This window comes from Lynx rufus, unplaced genomic scaffold (assembly GCF_022079265.1).
Source record: "Lynx rufus isolate CCGP_SWC_20201006 ecotype Redwood Valley unplaced genomic scaffold, mLynRuf1.p SCAF_4, whole genome shotgun sequence".
NCBI classification, from domain to species: domain Eukaryota; kingdom Metazoa; phylum Chordata; class Mammalia; order Carnivora; family Felidae; genus Lynx; species Lynx rufus.
The window spans coordinates 21,760,482-21,779,471 of record NW_025814856.1 but is presented as its reverse complement, the minus strand read 5'-3'; the positions used below and the strand labels follow the sequence as shown (position 1 = coordinate 21,779,471).

The following is an 18,990-nucleotide window of genomic DNA, read 5'->3' as shown; positions in this document are numbered from 1 at the left end:
GGGAGACACACAATCTGAAGCAGGCTCCAGGCTCTGAACTGTCAGCACAGAGCCCGATGTGGGGCTAGAACTCACAGACCGCAAGATCATGCATGACCTGAGCTGAAGTCGGCCGCTTAACCGACTGAGCCACCCAGGTGCCCCCAGCAGTCTTTGAAACAAAGTTTCAGGTAAAAGCATTTTTATATTTATTTAGAAGCATTTATTTAACCCTGTTTGTCAGGAAATGAGGATGTAGTGGCATGAGACACTGGTCTTCAAACATAAGGAAAGGGACAATTATAACACAATTTTAAGGAGAAGAATAATAAAGTTTATTGACCACTCAAGCCCGTGAGACATTTTATCTTTTACGTATTGTTAATTCTGATGCACTGGGTTAGGTAGATGACATTGCATTATACAAATAACATGCAAAGGGTCAGCAAAGTTTTATGATGTCCAGATTGTATGGCTGGTGAACGGCAGGGTCATTCTGTCAAATCTCCACCTAAGGCTGTAGTGGGGAGGAGACCAGGGCAGAGTCTCAGGAAGTGACAGGCTTCTCTGTGCATGTGATTGGTAATCCCTGCCGCCCTGCCCCTGCCCAGCACTGCTCTGCAGTACTCTTCTTTAGGGTTATCCTATAGTCCTGACTTCATCAGATCTCAAGCAAGCTAAGTACAGATTTAATTCTGCTTCGAAGGAAATAAGATAACAAGGTAACTGGGGGAGTCTTCTCTGAGGTGACATTTGAGTTGAGACAGGATGAGAATGAGCCAGCTGAGGAAGAGCACCCAAGGCAAAGGGAACAACAAGAGCAATGGTCCAATGAAGGGAAGGGCTTGGCACGTGTGAGAAGCTGAAAGAAAGCAAGGGTAACCGGAAATGCCAACAGAAGGAAAGAGATGAGGTGAACTTAGAGGTAGCAGAAACTGGGTTAAGAATGGCCTTCTAGGCTATGGTGAGTTTGTTTAGATTCCGTTCCATGAACAAGGGGAAACCATGAGAGTAAAGCGTGGGTTTAATTTTTGTCCAAGATAACTCACAGGTGGTATTAAGTGGAATGCTGCATACATGGTATTGATTACTTCATAATTTAGAAGTTGACATTTGGGCAAGTGCATTAAGAACACATTGCAGGAGGACAAGATGGAAGCAGGGAGTTGGGTTAAGAAGCTGTTGCAGTCCAGATGAGAGGATAGTAGTTTGGACTAGGTAACCGTAGGGATGGAGAAGTGGATTCATTCAAGATATATTTTAGAGACTGCAGGATTTACTGATAGATTGGACAACTGCAGAATCAAAGTGATGTTTACTGAGATGGTGAAAATGGGAGTAGGCTGGGGGCGGAGGGGATGGCGCGGGTATCAAGAGTTCCAGTTTGGGCGCATGTAAGTTTGCTATGCCTTGTGGACATACACGTGGAGACACCAAACAGGCTGTTGGTTATCAGTCTGGATCTCATGATTCAGACTCATGGATTCCAGACTGGAATCATGAACCTGGGAGTTATATTCATATGCAAAGCCATGAAACCGGATAAAGTCATCCAAGGGGTGCGGAGAGAGGCGCCCTAACTCAAAACCTTAACATCAGAAGCTGTTCTGAACCTAACCAGCGCAGTATGAGGAAAACTAGGAGCAGTTAGGGTCTAGGAAACCAAGAATAGAGGCTTCCTATTGTGAGAGCAAAACGCGATGCCGGGTGTAGCGCTCGAAAGGAAAAACAAGGAGGCTTTGGGCATCCCACCGCCAGGACAAATCACAGCAACACCCACCCATCCACGCCCCACTCCCGCCCCGTCCTCCTCTGGACAGCGCCGCCCCTCCGCTTTCCCGGAAGCCTCTGGGGCGGCTGTCCGTCGGCCATCTTGGTTGCCGGGCACCAGGCTGGGAGGCTGCGCGTGCGCGGGGGCCCAGCCGGCTCCGGCGGGCGCGGTGCGTCCCTGAGGCTGGAGGTCGGGGTTTGTCAGCGGCCGCGATGACCCAGGCGGAGAAGGGGGACGCTGAGAACGGGAAAGAGAAGGGCGGAGAGAAGGAGAAGGAGCAGCGCGGCGTGAAACGACCCATCGTGCCAGCGCTGGTGCCGGAGTCGCTGCAGGAGGTGCGGCGCGGCGCAGGGGGCGGGTCTCGAAGAAGGCCTTCCGGTTGGGCGGGGGTGAAAAGGCAGGCGGTGAGGCAAGGTTTCCGGCCCCCACCCTCGTGGCTGGCGCGGGTGGTGGTTGTCTCTCCGGTCGGCCGCGGTATGGGCCCCGGGCCCTTGCCTGCCTTCCAAGCAGCTGTGGAGTGTCAGCGCAGGTGGAGTTTAGCGCCGGGCAGGGACACTTGGCGGTGCAGGCGTTTACCTGTGTGAAGGCTATCTTTGGGAGTGGAGGCCGATTCCAGCATTTAAAGCAAGGAAAAGGCAGACGATCGTCTGAATGGACAAGAAGAGTTTGTGTGTCAAAATCAGAACAAGATGAAGTCATACCAACCAGAAAAAAATTATTTGTCGTAGCATGGCCGGCAAAGGACCTGTGTGTGTGTATTCCTACTGATGAATGAAAAAATACCAACATTCCCATAGGAAAATGGATAAATTCACAGCAAAAATAAGGCATTTACGTGGTCAGAATTTCATGTTGGACATCTGTGAGGCAGCTTCCTAACTGGTGGCTGGGTTAAGGATAACACCCAACTGTTCAGGCAGCTGTAGGATGTATAGCACCGTGCTGGCTCATGGGAATCCCCCAGGGTGATAGTTACTGTTGCCCTGGCCTGTTTCTCCGCCCTTCTAGTTGAGGGGGCAGGCTGGATGGTCTGTATGGGCCTTGCACATTCCCACCATGTATGATTCTTTAGCATTCTGTGACTGGGAGGCAGGAGGGTAGAGCTCACAGTTGGGCAGCAGGTATCAGGGCATATGGTGTCAGATGGGCTAGTACAGAAGGCCATAGGGAAGTGTTGGGCACACACAGCAGGTGTCTCCTCTGGCCCTGATGGTCTGAGAAGGTTTTAAAGGAAATGACATTTGGACTAAGACCCAAAGAGTGATTAGGAGTTGGGGGAAATCTCGGAAGGAGAACAGTGTGGAAGAGACCTGGGTCAGGAGAGGAGATCAGGTGTTGGTGATCAGGGTGTCTGGAAGTGAGGAAGAAGAGGGAGCGAGAGGTGGGACAGGAGATTGTAGCGGGGCCTATCATGAGAGGAATAAAGAAAAAGTCTGGTCTCTTCTGAAGGCAGTGCAGAACTTTGGAAGGTTAGACGGACCCTGGGCTGCAGGATTAATTCGCTTAAGCCTCACAATAGCTCTGTGAGGTAGGAACCTCATCCAGAGCAAGGAAGTGGTGCAGTATGAATTTGAAGACAAATCTGTGAATCCAGATCCTGGGCCCTTAACCACTATAGCAACATTTCCTTAATCCAGTCAGTTGTAGAACACCCTTTAGTTTTTCCGTGTTCTCTATGGTTTTTTCATATCCATTATTTGCTTAATAACTTCTTTTACTTGGTCTTATTTAAGTAATAATAATCAGGAAGTGATGTATGGGATGTACTGTCTAGTTTTTTCCTGAAATGTTAAATATGTAGTTGTTAAAAAATATTTGTCCATGCTTTGGAAAACTGCCGTTACTACCCCAGAGCTTTCTGATCAATGTGCTGCAGCCTGTGTGCCATTAATGAGGTACAGGTATCTCCAGTGGCAAGCAGTTTCATCTTTTCACTCCAGTCTGCTGGACAAATGTCTGCCATAGCACAAAAAAGCTTGGGAAGTACTGTTTAACATCACGCCAGCCATGTGAAAGTGCTGCTTTCAATATCTCCTAGGATCCTGTGCGCTGTGCACTGGGCATAGATAGTGAACAAGACAGAAGTGATCCCTTTTTACATGAAGGTTTTTGTCTGTTGGGAGGGCAGACAGTAAAAAATTACAAGAATGACAAGTGTCAAGAAAAAGGGTACCATAAGGTTATATTGTAAGGGGACAAGCAAACCTAATCTGATGACATTTAACTTCAAAACTGAAGGGGAAAGTAGGATTTACCAGGGAGAAAGGACGTGGCAGGCAAAGGGAGCTGCCTGTGTGAAGATCTGGAAGTCAGAGTGGTGAGTTAAATCAAGAGATAGCTAAAATTAAAAAAAAAATTTTTTAATGTTTATTTACTTTTGACAGAGGGAGATGATATGAGTGGAGGGAGGGGTAGAGAGAGAGGGAGACACAGAATCTGAAGCAGGCTCCAGGCTGTATGCTATCAGCACAAAGCCGACGAGGGACTTAAACTCATGAGCTGTGAGATCATGACCTGAGCCGAAGTCCGATGCTTAACCAGATGAACCACCCAGGTGCCCCAAGAAATCAAGAGAGATCTAGATTAGGAAGATTAAACAGAAAGGAAGTTGTCCTCAAGTAAGGTTAGAGAAGTAGACAGGGTCTTGATCTCAGAGGTTCCTGACTGTATCTTACGGGCAAACTATGGAAATGTTTTAAATGGATACATACAAGAAGACACATCTGTAGCTCAAGGGCAGCTCCTTACTAGCTAAGGAGTCGTGCAGGAATGGTGGCTCTCCCTGGAAATTCTGAATCAGAAAATGTGTAGTGGAGGCTTAGAATCTAAGCATCTTTAAGTGATTCAGCTTTAGCTAGTAGTACTTCATTAGTCATGGTATTTCCCACGTGTATTCCTTGCCTGTGACCCCTAGTAATCTGAAAGTTCTCTGGTGGTCAGGATTTTGTCTTGGTCACCATTGTACCCCCAGTACCTAGCACAGAAATGCCCAGTAATTATAGGTTAACTTGCATTAGATAATTATGGTTTTGTTCATTTAAACAAATACTGACCTGTGTACTGTGGTCAGATCCTGGGAGCACAGAAATACTAAAAGAGTTTGCATTCAGGCAGAGAGCAATAATTGGATGCCTCTCAAAGAGCTACCTTCAGTGAATTATTTTGATACCTTTGAGTCTGATAGTCATAGGAAACTTAACTTCTTAGTCTTGCCTGTTACCTACATGTTATTTAACTTGTTACCTGCATATTATTTACCAAGGTCACACTCCTGTGTTTTGTATTTGCAGCAAATCCAGAGCAACTTCATTGTTGTCATACACCCAGGTTCAACAACCCTAAGGATTGGGCGAGCTACAGACACACTTCCTGCTAGCATTCCTCATGTAATTGCACGAAGGCACAAACAACAAGGGCAGCCACTATACAAGGACAACTGGCTCCTAAGGGAAGGACTAAATGTAAGTCAGAAATGGAGGATCTGGAGAGAAAGCCCAAGGTGGTTTCTTTGGGAGAGCTTACACATTCAGGTATACACAGTATACTTGAATAAACATCTCCATCTTCATAGCTTTAATGCGTTTTAAAATAATAACATCATTCAGGGTTACAAGTAGTATTTTTCATCTGAGCTAGCGGTGTTAGATTGTACAGAAATAATTACAACAAAAGTAAATTAAAAATTTTTTCACCCATCAATATGAATTGGGTATTGATGAAGGTGATGTCACTCACTTAAAATAATGCCTTAAGGTCTCTATTAACTGACTGCCAAATTTTTCTCTTCCAGATACTTACAGTGTATATTGAGCTTGTATTTTCAATCTATAAGTAAATTGAATTGTTATAATCAGTTACTACAATCTTAGGTCAAATTGTAATCTGAAGGCAAAACTACATATATCCTTGTAGGTAGCATTTACTTGATCTTATCTTGCAGATAGTAATTATGAGAAAGTATTTCATGGTAGATGTTAAAATATATATTTTGCATCATAATCCACGTTTAAGTTTTAGATCGAAGGTAGTTTTAGGAATTTGTAGTTTCTATACTTCAAATAGTAAACTTTAGGATTTTTTTTTTTTTTTTTTAGCATGACTGGAAGACTGTGTAAGTCCCATTTCTAAGCCTAAATGTAACTTGAGAGTATAAGAGTCTAAATTCATTTATATTTTTGGATCTTACAATTCTTTTGTAGGGCATAAATGTCAGGAGTAAAAGTTGATAGGAAACAATAACTTTTTCACAGAGATGTTTACAGATCTATTCCAAATAATGTCACAGCAACTTGAATACCTGCTGATTAAACAAAATAACACATGAGTGAATGTAGCATTGTTACAAAATCGAGAATAATGAGAATTATGTACATGTACGGAAAAGTCTCTGAAATACTTTATAAATACAAAGTAGCTATCCTGATCAGTGCTGTGAAAAATTTTGTCATTCATACTTCCTTGAGGTTATAGATTTTTGCAGATAGTTGGGTTTATGGGTGAGGGTTCCTTTCTGACTTTTTAATTTATAAATAGTGAAATGATTACTTTGAGTTCTTAAGATTGATACGTATGACAAAGATTAAGGAAATACTGCTACTTGTTGATGAGGGAGCATTTCTTCTTGGTGGATTAATTTAGTAGTTTGCCAAATTGCTTTCTCTTTTCACTGAATCCTTTGTACTGCTCATCTCTCACTTTTCCCCCCAGAAACCAGAAAGTAATGAACAAAGACAAAATGGCCTTAAAATGGTGGATCAAGCAATATGGTCTAAAAAGATGTCAAATGGTACAAGACGGATTCCCGTGTCCCCTGAACAGGTTCACCTTAACTCTTTCTTCAGATTTATTCTGTAACTGCTATTGTGTCATAATGCCAATCGTGTGCTCTCTCAGTTTCATTATGCAAATTAAAGATAGGATTTCCTTAAAAGAGGAAGAAAAAACCATTCATAACCACCTACAGAATATCCAAATCAGTGTCACAAATGCTTGGGCATGCTGAATAATTGAAAAGATGGTGTTTCTTATGGCAAGTTCATAAACATTTATAGTTTATCTGATGGTCTTAAGTGTATAATTCCAGGATCTGTAAGAACATGGGAAGCTATGTTCTTCCTACATTTGTCATTTTAATATGATAAAAAATACTGTTAGGAGTGGACGTGAGTTGGTATGATACACAAATGTGTATTCAGTTTTAAGCAGAGTATAGTAGTGATTTTGGACTGGTTATGAATCACAGTCTAGGTTTTAAAACCATGGGTAAAAAATCACAATTGTAGAAAAGGCCAAGAGAATCTTCCTGTGACCAGTCAGTATTTTGCCAGATATTTAGGGCTTGTGATTACATTTTGTAATCTACTATATCTGGTATGTGAGAGAGGAGAAAAGAGGACTCATGCTACATTTCTCCTTCCCCCTCTCCTTTTTTCTTGCAAAAATTCAGAGAGTTTTCTGATGTTCTTTTATTTCAGGCACGCTCCTACAACAAGCAGATGCGACCTGCAATTTTAGATCACTGTTCTGGAAATAAGTGGACAAACACGTCTCATCACCCTGAGTTTTTGGTGGGAGAAGAGGTAGGGAACTTTGCAGCACCATCCAGTTCTAGTTGTTTCCTAGAATTCACCATCTTCCATCTTCCTTGCAGGCCCAGATACTCACACAGGCTCCTGTGATGTTAGGTACTCCACTCTCAACATTTAGAATAGTGAGCAAATGGGGGCGCCTGGGTAGTCGGTTAAGCATCTGACTTCAGCTCAGGTTCGTGAGTTCAAACCCCGCGTTGGCCTCTGTGCTGACAGCTTGGAGCCCAGAGCCTGCTTCGGATTCCGTGTCTCCTTCTCTCTCTTTCCCTCCCCCGCTCATTCTTGTCTCTCTCTCAACAACAACAACAACAAAAAAACATTAAAAAAAATTAATTAGAATAGTGAGCAAATGTTAATCGTAACTCTGGTCTTAGATTTTTTTTTTTTTTAATGAAATTCATTGTCAAATTGGTTTCCATACAACACCCAGTGCTCATCCCAAAAGATGCCCTCTTCAATGCCCATGATCTTAGATGTTTAAATGTGAATTCAGAAAACGCCCAAGAAAAGTTTAACAATGTATTCATCTCCCTGTCTTTTCTAGGCCTTGTATGTTAATCCATTGGACTGTTATAATATTCACTGGCCTATCAGAAGAGGTCAGTTAAATATTCACCCAGGACCTGGGGGCTCCCTTACGGCTGTTCTGGCAGATATTGAAGTAATATGGTCTCACGCAATACAAAAATACTTGGAAATTCCACTCAAAGATTTAAAGGTGAGCTAAAATTCCCAGTTACTTGGATTGCCTTTAAGAGTCTTGTCTTACTTGTGTTTAAGTACGTATTCCTGAGTTGTTTGTAATCTAGTGTCCTTGAAGCATTCTCAGCCTTAAGGTGTGGAGGGTATCTTCCTTCTTGGCTGACTTCAGTTCTGGTGCCTTCTCTTTTTCTTACTGTTTCTTTGGTGTCTGTCTCTACTGCTCTGCAACCAGCAAACTTGCTCATGTTTATGCCTTCTCTCTGGGCCTTTTTTGGGACATATGTTTGTCTTATTTTTAATTTCACAAAATTTGTTTTTGGTTTTGGTTTTCTTTTTTAATCGAAGTATAGTTGACATACAATGACACATTAGTTTCAGGTACAGCACAGTGATTTGGCAACACTATACATAATGCTGCGCTTACCCCAAGTGTAGCTACTGTCTGTCCCCATACTGTGCTGTTACAATACCGAGGACTGTATTCCCTATGCTGTATTTTTCATCCCCATGATTTATTCATTCTATAATAACTGGAAACCTCTATCTCCCACTTTCTTTCACGCATTTTTCCCATCCCCCACCTTCCTTGCATCTGGCAACTACTAATTTGTTCTCTGTATTTATGGGTCTGTTTCTGCTTTTTTTGGTTTTTCATTTGTTTTGTATTTTAGATTCCACATGTAAGTGAAATCGTATGGTATTTATCTTTCTTTGACTTACTGTACTTAGCATAATACCCTCTAGGTCCATCCATGTTATTGCAGATAGCAAGATCTCATTCTTTTATATAGCTGAATAATATTCTATTATATGTATATACCAATCTTCTTTATCCATTTATCTATTAGTGGACACTTAGGTTGCTTCCATATCTTGGCTGTAGTAAATAATGCTTCACTGAAATTAGGAATGCATATATTTTTTAAAATTACTGTTTTCATTTTCTTTGGGTAATAGTAGTGGAGTTACTACTACTGTGGATTGTGCGTTATTTCTATTTCTAATTTTTTTGGAATCTCCATTCTGTTGTCCGTAGCAGCTGTACCAATTTACATTCCTACCAATAGTTTCCTTTTTCTTCACATCCTTGCCAACACCCGTTATTTCTTGTCTGTTTGATACTAGCCATTCTGACAGTTGTGAGGTGATACCTCATTGTGGTTTTGATTTGCATTTGCCTAATGATTAGTGATGTTGAGCATCCTTTCATGTGTCTGTTGGCCATCTCTATGTCTTTGGAAAAATGTGTCTATTGAGGTCCAAGGCCCATTTTCTAATTGGATTATTTGTTCTTCTGGTATTGGGTTGTAGAAGTTCTTTATATATTTTGGCTGTTAATCACTTACCAGATATATCATTTGCAAATACCTTCTCCAATCAGGTAAGGTTGCCTTTTCATTTTGTTGATGGCTTTCTTCATTGTGCAAACTTATTTTACTATAGCTCCAATAGTTTAGTTTTACTTCTGCTTCTCTTGCCTCAGGAAACCAGAAAAATGTTGCTAAGGCTGATGTCAAAGAATTTGCTGCCTGTGTTTTCTTCTAGGAGTTTTATCATTTCAGGTCTCACATCTCCATTTTTAATTCATTTCTAATGTATTTTTGTGAATGGTTTAAGAAAGTGGTCCAGTTTCGTTCTTTTGCATGTAACTGTCCAGTTTTTCCAGCACCATTTGTTGAAGAGATATTTTCCCATTGTATATCCTTGCCTTCTGTGTCAAATTGACCATATATGTGTGGGTTTATTTCTGGGTTCTATTCTGTTCATTGATCTATATGTGTATTTTTGTGCCGGTATCATATGGTCTTGATTATTATAGCTTTGTAGTATATTTTGAAATCTGGGGTTGTGATACCATTTGACAAGTTTTTAATAATTTAAAGGGAAAAAAAAATCCTCACACAATTTCAACATTAGTGTTTTCATTAAACCCCAAAGATAGCAGGGGGGTTGAGGTTTTGTTTCGTGCCCCTAATCATTGTTGCCATCCTTTAGAGAGAATCCTCTCTGAAGACAAATGTAGTGACATTTATTTTGACCAGACTTTAGCATTAACTGTTTTATCTTTTTTTTTTCCCCTTTGTTTTTCTTTTTAGTATTATAGATGTATCTTGCTGATTCCTGATATCTACAATAAACAGCATGTGAAAGAACTAGTGAATATGATCTTAATGAAGATGGGTTTTTCAGGTATGTCCTATATTCCAGAGAAATCTACCTGAAATGAGATTGGTTTTCTGTTTTTATTGACAAAGTTAATCTAATTCACTGCTTTCTTGAAATGTTTATTCTGAGAGGATCTGCTGTGCTTGGATGATTGCTCAGGGGTTTCCAGACTTTAACTGAATGTCTGTCTTACGATCTTTACTGCTGCCTAGCTGATGGCTCCTCTGCCTTTGTGTCTCAGGGATTGTGGTCCATCAGGAGTCTGTGTGTGCCACCTTTGGAAGTGGTTTAAGCAGCACTTGTATCGTAGATGTTGGAGATCAGAAGACAAGTGTGTGTTGTGTGGAGGATGGGGTCTCTCATCGGAATACTCGGTAAGGACCTTGGAAGGTGGCTTTTTCTGCTCCTTCTCCCCTCACAGCCTGTTCAGCTATAAAGCGTCACAAGTTAGAAATGAAATTTTTTTTTTAATTTTTTTTTTTTACATTTATTCATTTTTGATAGACAGAGAGAGACAGAGCACAAGTGGGGGAGGGGCAGAGAGAGAGGGAGACACAGAATGGGAAGCAGGCTCCAGGCTCTGAGCTGTCAGCACAGAGCCTGATGCGGGGCTCGAACTCACAAACCGCGAGATCACGATCTGAGCGGAAGTCGAATGCTTAACAGACTGAGCCACCCAGGGGCCCCTTAGAAATGAAATTTTTATAAGGAATTATATTCACAGTTGTGGAAATACAAATTCTAGCAAGGCTACAGAGCACTGATTTTACCTTTGCTGTTGGAATTCTCTGCTGTGAGTTCACATCAGCAGCTCCTGAAGATCCCTGCTTGGCGTAGTGTTAGCTCTGTGTCTTGCTGTGGTCTGGAGTGAAAATACCAATTATGCTCATAGCAAAGTTTTATTTAGACAAGACGTGTAGGGGAAAATAGGTTTTCAGGTCTGAATTCTCTAACTAGCTAGCATTTGAGTATTTGCTTTTGTCGTAATTGTTCAGTGAGTGATGAGTAGCTTCCTTGTCTGTTCCCTTTGTGATGTCATCACTGATATGAGAGATATCAGGCACAAGTTTGCTGCTTGTCCTTCCCTAGACAAGCCCAACACAGGCAGTGCACATACAGGTTCTCTGCAACATCTTGTGCTCCCAGGATGGCTTCTTCAGGATGCTGTAGTTCTTATCCCTCACATAGGTAGTTTGAGTTAGAGGGTAGAGAAACATTGGAAAGCGGGCCTAACCAGTCCATGAGGAAGGTTAATCTCTATTGCTTCCCACCCCAAGTTATGGTGCATTCGAAAACCCAGTGTGAGTTATTGTGGCTCATCCACTGTATTGGCTGATGCCGTTGGTTCTTAAAGTGTGGAGAAAATACTGGACCTAGGTCTCCTACTGCTAAAATAACATAGCAGTGTTCTTTCCGAATTGTAAACCATTCAGTTAGTGGGTAGTACACTCTAAACTTTCTTCCCATGAGTTTGTCCTATGATGTCACTGCCTGTGAACTTGATATGCTGGTGAATACAAGACAGGCAAACAGCTAGTGTATGATAAACATAGTGACTTAGGAATGAGCTGCATTTAGTCATGTGTATTCTGTTTCTTGGACTTTTTGCAAATAGCATGACTGCTCCTAGGTGCCTGCCCCTGGTTGTGTGCTGGAGTCCATTTCTCCATCCCATCCGTCCATCCTGTCCTTTCAGTCTATTCATGCATTAGACATCTTTTGAGACTTGTCATGTTTCTCTGCATGGTGGATTTTTTGAAACGCCCTTTGCACCTTCTTGACTGACAGATTACCCACCTGCCTTTTCTTTTAACTCTAGGCTCTGTCTGGCGTATGGGGGCTCTGACGTGTCAAGGTGTTTCTACTGGCTGATGCAGCGAGCTGGGTTCCCTTACCGAGAATGCCAGCTAACAAATAAAATGGATTGTCTTCTTCTACAGCACCTTAAAGAAACTTTTTGTCATTTAGATCAGGTGGGAGCAAAATCAAAATTGCTGATTATTTTTATTTCCAGGAAAAATTTAACACATTTAAAAGGCAGTTAAAAATGTAACCATGTTGGGGCGCCTGGGTGGCTCAGTCAGTTGAGCATCTGACTTCAGCCTAGGTCATGATCTCACCGTTCCTGAGTTCGAGCCCTGCGTTGGGCTCTGTGCTGCCACCTCAGAGCCTGGAGCCTGTTTCAGATTCTGTGTCTCCCTCTCTGTCTCTGCCACTCCCCTGCTTGTGCTCTCTCTGTCTCTCTTTCTCTCTCTCTCTCAAAAATAAACATTAAAAAAAAATGTAACAATGTTATGCCACCCTTTCAACCCAAGTTGACAGAGCCTTGAAGTGGAAGCTCTTAAGGAGTGAGGGTGTTTTGGTAAGGTCAGAGCCATCAGGATGTGTCTCAGGCTCTAGAAAATACAGCTGTCTTTTTTAAGAAAGAGTGTGTAAGAAATTCCTTTCTTTTTAGGATCTTTGATCATTCCGATAAAGGTTGAAGATACACCTTTACATGTAATAAATATATAGGTGCAGACATTTAATAAAATGGCATCATTTGAAGCACTTAATATTGCCAACATTGTTGTATGTGGATTCCTACCTTTTTATGCATTCTGTGTCAGACTTTTTTTCCCTAACATTTTTCAGACTATCTAATTCTGAATAATGGAATTTTGAGGAACCTAAGACTGGTAGCATTTCGCAGTTATTGAGAAAATTTGCTTATTGATTTGGGTAATTGTATTCGTATGTCTCAATAATGAAAAAAAAATGCAGATGGTAGAAATTTTGGAATTGTTAAAAGGGAAGCAAGGTACATTTTGACTCTTATTTTACTAAGTTCCAGGTGGAATGGTACAAAGTTGCAGGGCAGTCTTGTTATAAGTGAGATTTGGATTGTGGAGAGGCTTAACTATAATTTGAGGAGTTTACATGCACTTTTACTGGCTCACTGACAGCATCTTTTCCTGGAATCAGGACATCTCTGGGCTTCAGGATCATGAGTTTCAGATTCGACATCCGGATTCCCCTGCCCTACTTTACCAGTTTCGATTAGGAGATGAAAAACTCCAGGTAACATATGGGTGTATATTTCTGTGGGTAGAAAGAAAGCTGACCTGGTTCACTCACACTGAGAGAATATGCACTTGTGTGAAACCTCGTGAGGTTAGAATGTCAACTGGTATAGATTAGCTGCTAATCCAGCTTTTTTTTTTTTTTTTTTAAATATTATGTTTAGTGTTTATTTTTTAAAAAAAAATTTTTTTTTTTTTAGTCTTTATTTTTGAGAGGGAGAGAGAACATGAGCAAGGGAGGAGCAGAGAGAGAAGGAGACACAGAATTTGAAGCAGGCTCCAGGCTCTGAGCTGTCAGCACAGAGCCTGACACGGGGCTCAAACTCACAAACTGTGAGATCATGACCTGAGCCGAAGTCTGATGCCCAACTGACTGAGCCACCCAGACGCCCCTGTTTAGTGTTTATTTTTGAGAGAGAGAGGGTGAGGGAGGGAGGGGCAGAGAGAGAGAGGGGGGGAGAGGAGCAGAGAGAGAGAGAGGGAGACAGAGAATCCAAAGCAGGCTACACGCTGTGAATGCAAAGCCTGGTGTGGGGCTTGAACCCACCAACGGTGAGATCATGACCTGGGCCAAAGTCAGACACTCAACCGACTGAGCCACCCAGGTGCCCCTGCTAAACCAGCTTTTAAGCCACTGATAGAGTACAGATTAGAATAGATGATGAGGGCCATCTTTTTAATTAGCTGCTATGTGATTTGTTACTATTTAGAGAGAGAAGGACTGTTCTTATTGGGAAATTATAAAGTAGCTTATTTGCCACTTGCATTACACGTTTTGACATTTCTCTTTGTGGTGTCACATCACTCATTCAGTTGGATGATTTCTGTTAAGTTTTCTGGCCTCTTGTGCAATAAAGAAATAATGCTACTCCCAAAAGAGAATGTTTATTGAGTCTGCCTTCTAGGATCTGATCTGCCAATTTTGTTTTGGGAAGGACAGAATTTAATAGATCAGTTTTTTTCAGAAAGCCACGTGTCCTTGGTTGATCATTCTTTTCCTTACTTGCACAGGCTCCAATGGCTTTGTTTTACCCAGCAACTTTTGGAATTGTTGGACAGAAGATGACAACCTTGCAGCACAGATCCCAGGGTGACCCTGAGGATCCTCATGATGAGCATTATCTGCTGGCCACGCAGAGCAAGCAAGAACAGGTCTGCAGAAATTCTGGTGTGAGAGGAGACAGCTTGGTCCCTGTGGAAGTTTGTCCGTGATTAGTGGGTCGGCGCAGTCACTGCAGTCTACTACATACTGAAGCCAATGCTGTTTTTAGAACTGGAGATGTGATGAAGTCTAAATTTCAAGTCAGATGACAGATTTCTTCATTCAGCAGACATGAAGCCAATTTTCAGAATACCAGTCCACAAATTTAAAAGTTAATTTAATAAAGATATTTATTTTTGGTGTGAAAGCTATCTACTTTTGAATGTTTATCCAGTAGTGAGTATTTTTAGTAAAATCTCACCTATTTTAAAATTATAATGTAAAAGGTATGTGGCCTAGGCAAAAAGCTGAATTGTTTTGTCCAGAGCTGATGATCCAAGTAATAGGATGTCTGATACAGGGGCACAAATGAAAGGTCTTCTCTCCCAGTGAAACAGCAGCTCAGGATGGAGAGAGGAGGGTTTATAAACCTTTTCTAGTCTTTGTCCCTGTCCCAATGGTGAGCATGAGGTGGTTGGATAAGGTCTGAAAATGAGGATTAGGTAGGAGGCACAGGCACAAGAATTCTACTGAAATTCTCCACTTAAAAACTCAGTTCAAGGGGGAAATGTCCGTGTACACTGTCATTTCAATTTGCAAATCCAACCAGTAATAGTTGTGAGACTTTCCCTTCTTGCCAATGGCTGCTTTGGAATTGTCAGCACACCCTCATCTTTTGTACACCACGTCTCACTCCCAGGTGATCTGGGAGTGGGTGCAGGTGCTTGGTCACCTGCTAGTGTGTATTCCCTCTGCACCACAGTGGTGGACCTTTGTTTTATAGTAGTATAAAGTAGTGTAGTAGGGAGGGGTGGGGTCTAGCTGGAGAACATCAGCACTATTCTGTTACATTCATACCATCCATTTGTCCTTTTGTTTGATTTAAAGTCTGCAAAAGCTACTGCTGACCGAAAGTCTGCATCCAAACCCATTGGATTTGAAGGGGATCTTCGTGGCCAGTCCTCTGATCTTCCAGAAAGACTCCATGCCCAGGAGGTGGATTTGGGATCCTCCCAGGGAGACTGTTTGATGGCCGGCAATGAATCTGAGGAGGCTCTCACAGCACTGATGTCCAGGAAGACTGCCATCTCGCTGTTTGAAGGGAAGGCCCTGGGCCTGGATAAAGCCATTCTTCACAGCATAGACTGCTGTTGTAAGCACGTTGTAAGATAGCAGTTAGGTGAATTGGTTCAGGCTAGGGTGTGGTTGTGCTGCGTAGCATATGCATTGAAAAGCTGTTGGGCACATGCTTTGTGCCTGCGTTGTCCGGTGTTAGGAAGTGGTTCCCAGCCTTGTTGAGCATATAGTCTAGTGGAGGAAACCAAAGAAGTTAAATTGTCACACAAGTGTGAAATTACAACTCTGACTGGTGCTGCAAAGTTGAACAAAAGAGAAAATTGAGCTGACTCTGAGAGCTTCTGATTGAGGGACTTAATAAGGGATTTTTACTGGTAGGAGGAGGTATAGATGGTGGGAGGCAGGGAATCTTTTCTTAGGGAAGAGCCATTTGAGAACAGTCTAGGAGGTGAGAAGGTCACCAGGTGGCATTCCAGGCAAAGGAAGAGGCCTGTGTGGAGGCCAGCGTGGCTGGGAGGTGAGATGCCAGGATAGGGCTGGAGAAGCAGTGAGTCACGCCACAGTAGACTTTGTAGGCCCCCATAGAAACTTTGGTCCTAATCCTGCAAGTCGCAGTGTGGGGGGTGCAGCAGCATGTTCACTTTGGTGTTTTGCAAGGTTCTGGCTGCATTGTTGAGGGTGGGTTGGAGAGAGAGCTTTGAGGAGCCTCAGTTGTCCAAACGAGATGGTGGTGGCTTGGCCCAGTGGTGGATATGGAAGAAAGAGTGGAAGGAATATCATTGTCTTTTCAGCATCTGATGATACCAAAAAGAAGATGTACAGTTCCATCCTGGTGGTAGGAGGTGGTTTGATGTTTCATAAAGCTCAAGAATTTCTGCAGCACAGAATTCTCAACAAAATGCCACCTTCATTCAGGCGAATTATTGAGAATGTGGACGTGATCACAAGGCCCAAGGTCTGTTGTCCATGGTGCAGTTGGATTGTATGTGAATGAAACCAGCACTGATTCTAATTGTAATAAAATCCTGGAAGGCATGAGCTTGCATCTGGGCAGCTCTTGAGGGTGTGGGCAAGTGGAAAGATTTCTTTCAGTAGGTCACAGATTTGGTGCAAGGAGCTCTGGGTGGGCACCTGGATTCCTGGGTGTTAGACCTCGCTGTGCTCTCCAGACCAGCACGGCTGGCTTCCAGAAGCCATGCCTTTGGAAAAGGACTGGGTGGGCAAGGAGAAGACTGGCGGGTCTTGGCCAGAAAAACTTCAGTTTTAGCTTTCATGTTAAAGATCTGCTGCTGGTCCCCAGACCAGGGCATCATTAAGGATCCTTTTGGCCTGAACTATCTTGGAAAGAAACATAAGCCCAGGAATTTAGAAAGAGATTGTATCTGTATTTCATTATATCTCACAAACAGTTCCTGGAAATGTTCTTATTTAATTTTAATCCTGAGGGAGGGATTACGGGATACATTTACTCCCCTCTAACTTCAGAATAAGTAATTTCCTTATGTCTGTTTCTGCGTATGGGGCCTATTGGTGGAATAATAGTAGTAGCATCTTCAATAATAAACACTAAAAAGTTTTCCTGTCAGTTGGAACAGAGAGATGTCTGTAGTTCATGGGTCCTGCATGAATGAGTCTTTAATGCAGGTTGAAAATCTGGCTGTTTTAAGTATTGATTCAGCAGGGTTTTTTTCTACTCCCAAATACAAGGAAATTATTAAGTATACGTCTTGTCTGCTTTTGCTGTGTCACTGCTCTAGGACATGGATCCCCGGCTGATTGCATGGAAAGGAGGGGCCGTGCTGGCTTGTTTGGACACGACACAGGAGCTGTGGATCTATCAGAGAGAATGGCAGCGCTTTGGTGTCCGCATGTTACGAGAGCGAGCTGCTTTTGTGTGGTGAAAGTGGGCAGGAAGTCAGTGTTGAAGACCAAAAATAAGCATCCTGGTATAAAGACTCTTAAAGAATATATGTATTTTAATTTATTGACTCAGATGCTTAAGTTTCATGGAAAATAAATGAATTTTAACTTTTATGTTGACAGCAGGACTTTGGTGTGAAATTATAAGCAGTTTTTGTAGTCAGGACATTTAAGGATAAATGCGAACTTAGTCTTCAGTGGCGAACTCTCCTGCCCCTTTCTCAGGGTGGCAGGAGCTCCCTGATGACAGGAAATGTTGCTGTTGTATGGCTCTCATATGTATGCCTTGGTTTAAGTTGACCTCGGTGTCCTCAGACAATCACATGCAGCCATAGGGGTGGGTATATGACTCATGTACCTGAATCCTGAGAACTGTCCAGTCATGCCATTTCTCTCATGTGTTATAGCAGGCACACATGTTGTGACTCCTCTGTGCTCTTGGAATTCCAAATAAGAAGAAAAAAAGTTTTTTTCTTTTTTTCTGTTGGATTACAAAAAAGATAGTGACCATAGAGGTTTGGATTTCCAGAGGCAAAGATTTAAAGCTGGGTGGGCCGGCTTTTGTTACCTGACATGCTTCCAGGTGGGCTTGGGGAAAGAAAATCGTCATTATCTGACCAAAACAACAAAAACTGAGAAGGAAAATTCATTTCCTTCCTAAAGCCAAATAGAAATAATTCAGGTATAATTTCGAGTTGTTAACTTCTGTTGTAATTACTACTAACTTAGTCATTGAGCCCCCCAGTTTTCCTATACCTGAGGAACGAAGAGAAAGGTCTTGGAGCTCTTTGTGCCCAGTACGATTATTTGACCTTAATCTGTGAGCAATCTGAAGCAAAATCTCAGTACAGACAGCTAGTAGCACCAGTGGTCCAGGCCTTGGTGAAGCCTTCCTGGCCCCAGGAAGAGAAGGCATTGTCTGGAGATGGGAGTCAGTCAGCAAGCACAGCACTAGAGGCTCAGAGACCTGGGGGCCTGGGAGAGTCCCGGATCCCTGCCACCCCCTGCTGGGTACCTGCTCCCACCATCTGCTCATCCAGAACTGGAGATAGAGGGGGACAGAGAGACAGAAGTAGGGATGGATAAGAGATGGAAGGAAGAGTGGAATATAGAAAAAGAGAATAAGGGTGGTTAGAAGTCTTAGGATGTGGAGAAATGCTGGTACCAGTCATTTGCATAAATGGAAGCATCTTACATACCTGCTCAGTAGGTCAGGAATAGGGAAGAGCCCACCAGTATAAGAAAACAACTTTAACATGTTGGTACTATTGAAGATGTGTGCCTTCAATTTGAAAATTATGTGTTCTTTATTTTTTTAACAAAATATACAATATTGATCTTATTTATGTATCTGGGCTGTTTCAACACAATTTATTAGTGGCTACTTAATTCCAAAAGTAAAATGTTAGTTTTGTTCATAATCTTTTTTTTACATAATAACATATTGTTGTTATAACTGGTAGATGTTGATTCAGAGGAAGTTGGTTTCTGATCCAAGTTTAGACATAAGCCATGTCCGTCTTC

The 18,990-nt window shown here is 42.3% G+C and overlaps 1 protein-coding gene across 1 annotated transcript; it reads left to right on the top strand.

Moving 5' to 3' along the window:
• The first annotated feature begins 1,856 nt into the window (after nt 1-1,856).
• On the top strand, nt 1,857-17,578 carry ACTR8 (actin related protein 8). The gene is made up of 13 exons (XM_047096115.1): nt 1,857-2,085; nt 5,041-5,211; nt 6,458-6,568; nt 7,225-7,329; nt 7,883-8,056; nt 10,137-10,230; nt 10,448-10,580; nt 12,026-12,179; nt 13,171-13,266; nt 14,280-14,420; nt 15,358-15,622; nt 16,338-16,501; nt 17,304-17,578. Exons 1-13 carry the CDS (start codon nt 1,963-1,965, stop codon nt 17,445-17,447), a joined length of 1,875 nt encoding a protein of 624 aa, XP_046952071.1. The 5' UTR covers nt 1,857-1,962; the 3' UTR covers nt 17,448-17,578.
• The last annotated feature ends 1,412 nt before the right edge of the window (nt 17,579-18,990 follow it).

Coding starts and splice junctions, on each gene's coding strand:
- ACTR8 (XM_047096115.1), top strand. CDS start 1,963: ATGACCCAGGCGGAGAAGGGGGACGCTGAGAACGGGAAAGAGAAGGGC. Junction 15,623..16,337: donor TCACAGCATAGACTGCTGTT/GTAAGCACGTTG, acceptor TTGTCTTTTCAG/CATCTGATGATACCAAAAAG. Junction 16,502..17,303: donor ACGTGATCACAAGGCCCAAG/GTCTGTTGTCCA, acceptor TCACTGCTCTAG/GACATGGATCCCCGGCTGAT.